General features: G+C 57.4%; 1 protein-coding gene across 1 annotated transcript; it reads left to right on the top strand.

The window, feature by feature from the left end:
* Nucleotides 1–941: 941 nt before the first annotated feature.
* Inhbb (inhibin subunit beta B) lies at nt 942–7633 on the top strand. The gene is made up of 2 exons (XM_021198642.1): nt 942–2567; nt 4992–7633. Exons 1-2 carry the CDS (start codon nt 2105–2107, stop codon nt 5765–5767), a joined length of 1239 nt encoding a protein of 412 aa, XP_021054301.1. The 5' UTR covers nt 942–2104; the 3' UTR covers nt 5768–7633.
* The last annotated feature ends 2367 nt before the right edge of the window (nt 7634–10000 follow it).

Here is a 10000-nt window from a genome sequence, read left to right as displayed (position 1 = left end):
TGTTGCAGGTATCACTGTGCTCCTTTACAGCTGAGAAAGAGGCAGGGCAAGGCGAGGTTGGACTGGATTCAAATCCAGAAGTATCTGAGCCCTTCATTAGAATCTAGGTTTGTCTGAGGCCAAGTGTGACAAGACACGAATGGGACAGTGGAGACCCCAACAGTCTGGCAAGCCCTGAGCCTCCAGAGACCTTGGGACCTCAAAGATGGGTTCCCAAACAATGCAGGTAGACCCTCGGGCCAACTACAGCAGAGCTGGCCAAGCCTCCAGCGACCGCTGCTTCCCCTGCTCTTCTAGCCCAGGGGGTTAACCCATCGCCCATTGGGACCGCGGCCTGGGACGCTAGAAGAGGGCGCTGCAGTCCGAGGGTGGCATCCACCGCACCTCTTCTCTGCTGCATTCGAACTTACTCCCCACCCCCACCTCCCAGACTGGATAGCGAAAGATCGTCCCTTGGAGGCTCTAGGGGCAGCTGCGGCGAGAGAGGGCGGCCTGTCCTGGTTGTGAAAGGCGACAATTTGGGACGGGGTGGGGGCGGCTTTCGTGGCCCTGAGTAAGGGGTGTCCAGAAGCACCCGGATCCTACACCAGGAGCGTGTCGGTGCCATTTTATCCATCGCCCCATGGGGCGAGGGTCTGGAGCACTCACGTGGTGGGAAAGTTTCGAGGTAGCAAAAGTGGCCTGGCGTCGCGCGGGGGGGGGCAGGGAGGAAAGAGCCTCCTCGCCCCTCCTCGCCAAGGCAGAAAGGGAAAGAGCCCAGGGAAGAGGGGGTGGGAGGAGGATCAGGCAGCAGCGACCTGCAGAATCCGCCTCCCCCTCCGCCCCCGGGAAGCCCGAGCAGGGAGGCGCGGACCGTCTCCTCCCGCACGGCCCGGACGACACTCCCCCCTCCCCCCTTTTTTTCCTGCCAACGTCTATCTCAACGCGCGCGCACATACGGAGATTGTGCGGCTTTTTTACCCCTCGGGAAAAAAAGAACAGGGAGTGGAAAGGAAGAGAAGGCAAAGCGAAGAACTCCTCGGGCGCGCTCTGCACTCCGAGCCACGGCTGGGCGCGGGGACGCTGCTGCCACCGCCACAGCCGACTCGCTCTCTCCCCGGCCCTGCGGCGTGTGCCAGTGGGAGCGCGAGCCAGGGCACTCGATCCCGGGGACACAGAGAGACTTTTGGTCGCCACTGCCGCGGCAGGCAGAAGAGACAGCAGCGAGAAGGGCCCTGCCACCGCCTTTCCCTCCTCCGCCGCCCCGGCCGGCCCGCGCAGGCGGCCAGGCGCAGGGAAGCAGGGAGGAGCAGAGGCCCAGGAGAAGCGCGCCGCGGCTCGCCCGCCGGTGGATGCGGCGCCCGGGGGAGCCTGGAGACAACTTTGCCGGGTGACGCGCTGGGAGGACTGCAGGGCCCGCCGCCCAGGAGGGCTCGGCGCCTCCTGTAAGAGGGGCCCGCGCAGCGGCGCTACCCCGCACTGCTCTCTCTCCTCCCGCCGGCCCAGAGCAGGGGAGAAGGACCTGCCCATCACCGCCGCTGCCTCGGGCGGCCGTGTCCTCGCTGCGAGCAGCGACAGGGCGAGGCGCTCAGGTGCGGTCGCGGGGCCCCAGCCGCAGCGCCCTCCGCAGCGCCGCGCCCGGGGTCTTCGGCACCTTCGCTTCAGTCTCCAAAGCGACTTGCGTCCTCTGCTGCCTCTTCCCTCCACCTTTCCAGCCCGGCCGAGCCAAGCCACCGTGCCAGCGCCGCTGCCGCCGCTTCTCGCTTTCGCTTCACCCCGATCCGGGGGCTGCGGTGGCCCTCGACGCGGAGAGGATGGGCAGGCTGCAGATGCATAGGCGCCCCGAGTCGTCCGCGCGCCACTGACCCGGCGGTCCCCCCCACCCCCCCCACCGCCTGCCCGCGCTCCCTTCAGGTCCCCGCGGCGCCCCTTCTCGGCCGCGCGGGAACCCCCGCGGCCCGGCCGGCCCCCTCCCCCTGCGAGCCGGCGGCGGCGCTCCCGGCAGGCGGGCGGGCGGAGGCCCGGGCGGGGGCGGGGCGGGGCGGTGCGCCCGGAGCCCGGAGCCCGGCCCTGAGCTCGCTTCGCCTCGCCTCGCGGCGGGCGCCCTCGTCGCCAGCGGCGCACCATGGACGGGCTGCCCGGTCGGGCGTTGGGGGCCGCCTGCCTTCTGCTCCTGGTGGCCGGTTGGTTGGGACCCGAGGCCTGGGGCTCTCCTACACCCCCGCCGTCGCCCGCTGCGCCGCCCCCGCCCCCGCCACCCGGAGCTCCGGGTGGCTCGCTGGACACCTGTACGTCGTGCGGCGGTGGCGGCGGCGGCGGCTTCCGGCGGCCGGAGGAGCTGGGCCGGGTGGACGGTGACTTCCTGGAGGCGGTGAAGAGACACATCTTGAGCCGCCTGCAGTTGCGGGGCCGGCCCAACATCACGCACGCTGTCCCCAAGGCCGCCATGGTCACGGCCCTGCGCAAGCTGCACGCCGGCAAGGTGCGCGAGGACGGCCGCGTGGAGATCCCGCACCTCGACGGCCACGCCAGCCCGGGCGCCGACGGCCAGGAGCGCGTCTCCGAGATCATCAGCTTTGCAGAGACAGGTGGGTTCGGCCACAGGGAAGCCAGAGGCGACCGAGATCCCTCCCTCTTTCCTTCTCCTAGGAAGCCCTGCTGCCTTCACCGCCTCTGCAGCCCGCACGCCCCGAGGGCATTTAGGCTCCGTGCAGGGCCGTTCTGCGGTGGCCTTGCGCGCGTCCCAGGGTGGCGGTCCTTTTCTATACTTCGCGCCCAGACTACAGATCCTTTGCGGCTTCCCTTTCCCTGCAGCAACTGGGAAGCACCCTGCCCTTCATCCTGGCTCACGGGAATTGGGCCCCAGCGCCTCTGGGCGCGCGTCCCCCTCCCGGCAGATGCGCGCAGCCCTGGCTCTGCGGGCACTTGCTTAGTGATTGCTTAATGTTTTTGTTTCCCACGATCCGAGTGTAGGCTTAGCAGTGTAGAGATGGAGATGTGTGTGCTTGTTGATATACGTGGGCAGGAGAGGAGAGGGAAAGAGAGAGAGAGAGAGAGAGAGAGAGAGAGAGAGAGAGAGGCAGAGGCAGAGAGGCTCCGGGGCGCTTGCGTCGCCCGGCGGCATGGGCTTGCCAGGATTGCTGAAGCATCGGTGGGGAGAGCTAGGCAACCTCCCTTCCGATTGTGTGGGCACCAGAGTCGGCGGAAGGCAGCTTCTCAACAGGTCCATCATTTACGCAAAAAGACGCGGCTCAGGAACAGCCTCATGCCTTTAGGCTTGCCTGGCAGCAGCCGCAGCCCCTCTCCGGTCCAGGGAAGAGGGGCAGAGTTTGTAGTTAACAAAGAGTGGGATTCCTTTCTGCAATGTCCTCCCAGGCCCCGTGTTGCAAAACTCTGTCCACTATCTAAATATAAAATTCAGAGAAAAAGAAAAGAAAAAAATCTTTGAAAGTTTAAAAAGGAGGAAAATTTCCCGGGCAGAAACGATGTAAGTGTTTAGACATCGCTGTCCTTTTCAGGACTTGAATGAGCCAGGCTGGCTTTTGTGCTGGGAGCTCAGCCCCATTTGTACAGAGGGGACTGCAGAGAAGGTCGCAGAGGGGGAAGCCCGATGTAGTCAGGGTGGGGGACAAGCAGGGAGCCTGGGAAGAGGAGGGGGGGATCAGCTATGCTCCTAGCAGCGAATGCCCCCCTATTCTCCCAGGCATCGGGCAGACCCTGCCTGTGCTGCTGTGGGGGATAAAAAGGGATGAAAAGTTTTGCATGGCCGGGTGTGGAGAAAGGCAGAGACAATCAAGGCCGGTTTGTGCTTAGAAAGAAATACATTGCCATTTTAGCTGTCCTCCAGAGTCAGGGAAAGCCCGACATGCAATTAGAGGGCTTGGATTAAAAGGTGCATTGGGGCTCAGAAGGGAAACGTGACTTGGGAAGGTCGAGAGGCCTTTTGGTCCCGGTGGCACAAAATGACAGCGGGGGCTGTTATATTTCTGGTCCGATTCACGGAGCCAGCTCTTTAACTTATAAATAACAGATTCAGGTCACAGGCAGCTCGGCCAAGAGCAGCTTTTAAGGCTGCAGTTTCCCCCTTTTCAAAGTCAGACGTCAGTGTTATTAGAGGAGCCAGTGAGAGCTGGGGAAGGGGGGGGGGTTGGTGGGAGGTGTGATGGCACCAGCCATGCCTACTGAATAGGTAGATAGAGACCATCGGAGGGAAGGGCTGATGGAATGTACTTTGAGAAAGGGACATCATTTCTTGTCTGGCAGAACCGAATTATTGATATGACTAACAACCCCACCGCCTTTGAGAACACCCTCCAGCTGCTGCCTTCTGGGAGTCAGGGTCTGGTCAAAGGCTTGGACCTTGAGTTTTCAAGGCTGCCTGCCCTGTCCCTCGGAACTCCTTGGAAACAGGGGCTGCTGCCCTTTGCAGCATGCTGGATGCACACTTGTATGTCAGAAACTCGAGCAGAGCTTGCCTGTTTGCAGTGGAGGTCCCACCGAGACTTGGGTCCAATCATGCTTAGGTAAACACTGGAGAGAGGCTGTAGGTGGCTCAGTTTGATTTCGCAATGCCCCAAGTTAACCAGAAAGAAGAAGACGACGAAGAAGAAAAAGCCCCATTTAAACAACCTACCCCCCAATCCTCCCTGCGGTCTTAGTTTTGTTTTCAGAGACTCATAACAACGTGTTAAGATTTTGGCCTCCTGACAAGTTGAACTTTGAGGCTAGACAATCCGATCTCCAGGGAGCCCTGGCCTGGGAGAGGTGAGGCAGGATTTTTATAGGTCTGGACCTTCTGGCTCCACCCTGGACCTGTTTTCTCAATGGGAAGTGCTTCTTCTGCCTCTGGCGGGTCATGGCAGAAGCCTGAGCCCCAGGAATGGTATTTCTGGTCAGTAACAATTTCCAGCTGTGGTAAATGTTCATTCCAACATCACACAGCAGAGTCCATTCCCCCATTGCCTTGTGTTCTCCAGGAATTAACTTGGCCTGTTCTTCCCCTGTCTCCACAGATGGCCTCGCCTCCTCCCGGGTCCGCCTGTACTTCTTCGTCTCTAACGAAGGCAACCAGAACCTATTCGTGGTGCAGGCCAGCCTGTGGCTGTACCTGAAACTGCTCCCCTATGTCCTGGAGAAGGGCAGCAGGAGGAAGGTACGGGTCAAGGTGTACTTCCAAGAACAGGGTCACGGAGACAGGTGGAACATGGTGGAGAAGAAGGTGGACCTGAAACGGAGCGGCTGGCATACCTTCCCCATCACAGAGGCCATCCAGGCCTTGTTTGAGCGAGGCGAGAGACGCCTTAACCTGGATGTGCAGTGTGACAGCTGCCAGGAGCTGGCTGTGGTGCCTGTGTTCGTGGACCCCGGTGAGGAGTCACACAGGCCCTTCGTAGTGGTGCAGGCCCGCCTGGGCGATAGCAGACATCGCATCCGCAAACGGGGCCTAGAGTGTGATGGGCGGACCAGCCTCTGTTGCAGGCAACAGTTCTTCATCGACTTTCGGCTCATCGGCTGGAACGACTGGATCATCGCGCCCACTGGCTACTACGGGAACTACTGTGAGGGCAGCTGCCCGGCCTATCTGGCTGGGGTCCCTGGCTCAGCCTCCTCCTTCCACACGGCCGTGGTGAACCAGTACCGCATGCGTGGCCTGAACCCTGGGCCCGTGAACTCTTGCTGCATCCCTACCAAGCTGAGCTCCATGTCCATGCTCTACTTTGATGACGAGTACAACATCGTCAAGCGGGATGTGCCCAACATGATCGTGGAGGAGTGTGGCTGTGCCTGACAGAGGGGCAATGGGGGGGTGGAGCACAGGCCCGTGGGTCTTTGAGGGAGCAGGAGAGGCGGGTGGGCTGAGTGTGGTTGTTCCGTTGGGCCTTGAAGAGTGCTAGGGTGAGGCCTGAAATAATGTTCTCCCGCTTCATAGAAAACCAGTCAGGACCGGAGGGAGAATCCCTCTGTGACACGAGAGACTCCTAGCTGCACACATAGACACGCATAGCCAGACTCACGCAGTCTGCCACCCACACAGCAGCCTCCGGGATACCAGCAAACGGATACGGTGACAAATGGCACCAGTGCCTGTCAATCGGAAAGAATGGGGTGAGCAGCCACCATTCCCACCAGCTGGCCAGGCACTCTGAATTGCGCCTTCTGAGCACACATAAAAGCACACAAAGACAGAGGACACAGAGAGAGTGAGCCAGAGAGCCACCAAGAGGAAAAGCAGGGTGGGAGCGCAGGCGGGTGGAGGGCCATGTGTCCCTGACTTGTCCCAGGCTCTTCACCGAAGCGCCTGGCACAGTCCTGCCTGCTCACTACTCGCCTGGCATCCTCCATGCTTTGAGGCCAGCAGAGCTGTGCCACCCCTGTTCTTGGAGAGGGCAAGTAGCCCAGGAGGGACTCGCCTGTCACAGAGACCATGAAGCAGGGACAGCTACCCTTTGATGGTCTGTCACTTGCGTCCCCCATGTGACTTATATATGTGTGTATGTGTGTTTGTTTTGGGGGGTGTTGGGGGAGGGAGAGAAGAAGGGTCTTAATTTTATGCTTTAAATTCATCTCCAACAACTGACAGGTCACTGGTGCCAGTTGCAGAATTGAAAAAGAGCCTACCAGCTATGACCTTTGAAGTGGAAAGGCCAAACGATTCGAAGTGAGAAGGAAAGAAAAATGTTGCAATTGGTGCCCTTTGCTGGGGACTTCCTCCTGGTGTTGAGCTGAGAAGGGTGGGGAGGGCCACTGGCAAGGGGGAGAGACCAGGGGAGGCAGCAGCAGAGTGAGGGTGTTCTGAGGAGCTGCTCAGCTGGGCTTGGAGCGAGGGAGAGCTTCCGGTTGCTTTGCAGAAGTCCCCGAGGGTGAGCCCTGGCTTCAGGGTTGTCCATGGATATGGCCCCTGCCCAGTTCACTTGCCCTCCTGCCTGCTCCACAATGCACTTGCGGTCCTGCGTGAATGCACACCACAATAGCACTTGCAGGTCTACGTGTGTCCAGAAGTGGCCCTGGGGCGAGAGCTGACGTGGCTGTCCTCGTGGATGTCCAAGTGCCACGTGAACTATGCAATTTAAAGGGTTGACCCACACTAGGCAAAACTGGACTCGTACGACTCTTTTATATTTTTATACTTGAAATGAAATCTTTTGCTTCTTTTCTAAGCGAATGATTGCTTTCAATGTTTGCACTGATCTAGTTGCATGGTTAGTCAGAAACTGCCATTTGAAAAAAAAGTTATTTTTATAGCTGCAGAAAAATGAATACAGTTAAATGTATTATACATAATTTTGGAACCAAAGAGGCCAGCGGATCAGTTTTAATTTTTATTAGATGGTGAGGCCATCTTCTATGAAGTAGATGTTCTAAACAATCCTTCGAGTGGCCTGCCAGTGTTTCAGGGTATAAATGATTTTTTTTTTTTTATTCAGTTGATGTGTCTTTTCTGTCCTTACACACCCAGAAGGTAGAATAAAATAAATGACTGGTGGAGTGGAGGTGTGTACTGTAAGTCCTCATCTTTAGTTTATTTAATAAAGCCCTCCTTAGGTTCTGTTTCATAATAACTTAAAACCAAACAATTTTCCCCCACAGACTGGCTGTCTTAAGTATTTTACGTTCGTGTACAGTTTAAGACAATAAAAGATGGAGTGCCACGGGCTTCCTGCCTTGTGTGATGTCTGGGGCAGTGGGCAGCTGGGAGGAGGGGTTTGGTCCAGGTGTCCAGTTCCGATGCCAGAAGTCCCCACGGCCTGTTCCCTACACTCTCAGAGCCCTTGCCTGACACATATGTCACACAGAAGCTAGAAGAGATGGCAGAAGACCAGCCGAAAGGCAATTAGCAAATTAGTGAATTACAAATTTGTTTACCGTTCCAGTCCCCAACTAGTTATGCTCTGCTAGTGTTCCAAAGCTGGATCTCTCGGCTTTTCAAAAGTACTGTGGGACTTGACGCCAACCTGATGATGACCTGAGTTCGAGCCCAGGGTCCCACATAGAGAGAGGGGAGAGTGATCCAGCTTCTATGGATTGTTCTCTGGTCTCCACACACATGCTGTACACCACACACACACACACACACACACACACACACACACACACACGAATGGGGTCAGAGAATAAGTGAAAATTTTGTGCTAGTTAAGCCTCCAGGCTGTGGAGGAAGGGAGCTCTTTTTCCCACATCCCAGCCCTCTGTGCTCACCTCCAGGTAACTGAGGGGATCGGTGTAGATCCTGTCATTAGAGGGTAAGCAGACACCATGACAGACTCAACTGTTGGAAGAGGAGGAGCTGATGGCCTTAGCAGCTGCTACAGCACAGCCTCCCTCAGGTACCACTTAGAGATCTCTTCAGCTCTGTCATCTCACAGTCCCTGCCTGAATCACACATCCTTGCTTCCCAAAGAGTGGGAGGTGAAGCTGAGATCCCAGATCCACCCTGCCCAAGGTCACTCCACCTGGACAGGGGCCCTAGTTACAGGCCACCCATTTGCTAGCTTGTGAGGACTGTGGACTTACAAATAGCCTTCATCTGAGCTCTGACAGGCCTGACAGGCCTTTTTTTTTTTTTTTTTTTTTTTTTTTTTTTAAAGTGCTTACTAATTTGGCTAGACTAATTGGCCAGCAAGTACAGGAGACTCCCCCGTCCACAGTTTCCCAGCCCTGGGACTATAGGTATAGGCCTAGCTATTATATAGATCCTGGGGACCTCATGCTTATGTGACAAGCACATTACAGACTGAGGTGTCTTCCTAGCGCTGCCCTGAGATGGTTTTGCAGGTGGAAGAATGAAAGTCAACAAAGGAAGAAGTACACATGAAAGGCCTGGGGCTCCAGAGTCCTGAGGGCCAACAGCCACTGAGCCACTGCTCGCCTGGCCTGGCATGCCTGTCTATGGGCCCAAGTCACATACTTGCCAAGGCTGGGAGATCCAATGAAGCCAGGTACTGTGGGTCTGGGTTCCCTGGGTTTTCTGGCTTCCCTGGGCTTTCATTCTCTTCTCTCAACATAGTTCAGGCTTGCCTCAAACTTATATGTCTCCCAGGATGACCTGGAATCCCTGGTTCTTCTGCCCCGACCTCCCCAGTGCTAGAATTACAGGCATATGTCGTCTTGCATGGCATGTGGAGTTTTGGGACTTGAACCCAGGGCTTTGTGCATGTCAACCAACAGCCACTGCTTTAGTTAGTTCTATGACTTTCGTTTCTCAGTCTTTATCTATCTTTCTTCTGCAATCCTCTTCTCCCTCAGGTGGTCCTGGCCCAAAGGATCCAGGTTTCCTGCAGATGCCTTGGGAGCCTCTGCCAGGCCCGGTGCCTCTGGCTCGAGCCCCTGGTTGTAAGAGTTCCTCCTTGCTTCGCCTTCTCATGCTTTCTAGGCTCTTACCTCCCGTGTTCATCCTGGACCCCATCAGCAGGCCCATCGGCAGGATGGACAGAGTCAGGAGGCAACCATTCCCAGCCCTCTCAAGCGTTCCCTTCTTTGCTATGTCCAATATTCGTCTTGTGAAGTTCATTCTCAGCTGACCTTCTAACATGCCCTGGGTCTTCACTGATGCCGGGGAGCTCACGGCCTTGAGGTGGAGGGCTGTGGGGGATGGGAGAGTGGAAGACAAACCCAACTCTACCTCCCCTCTCCCACACACCCTAGGCAGGCACGCAGGGGAAGATCAGTGCCAGAGGCCCCCAGACTGTCCTTGGTTGGTGTTTTCCTCAAGGCCCCCTGGGCTGGCTCAGGACGGGACAATGAGGGGCCCTGCAGCTCATAGCCAAGATGAAGCAGGGCCTTGTCCCCGTGATGGTGGGATGGACAGACACCATCAGTAGAGTTCCTACCACAACTCCAGGCGAAGACCTGGAGGAGGGATGGGTGGTTTTGGTCCTGGCTACGAGTATCAGGCTCTGAGCTATGCCCTAGCAGCAGCACTGCTGAGGCCGTGGGCATGTGTGGAGATTGGAGAATCCTGCCAATCTGGAGATACTTATGGACTGGAAACTGGATAGGGGGGAAGGAAGGAGAGAGAGAGAGA

The sequence above is a fragment of the Mus pahari genome, chromosome 5 (assembly GCF_900095145.1).
Source record: "Mus pahari chromosome 5, PAHARI_EIJ_v1.1, whole genome shotgun sequence".
In the NCBI taxonomy this organism is placed as follows: Eukaryota; Metazoa; Chordata; class Mammalia; order Rodentia; family Muridae; genus Mus; species Mus pahari.
This window is presented reverse-complemented; position numbering and strand designations above follow the sequence as displayed.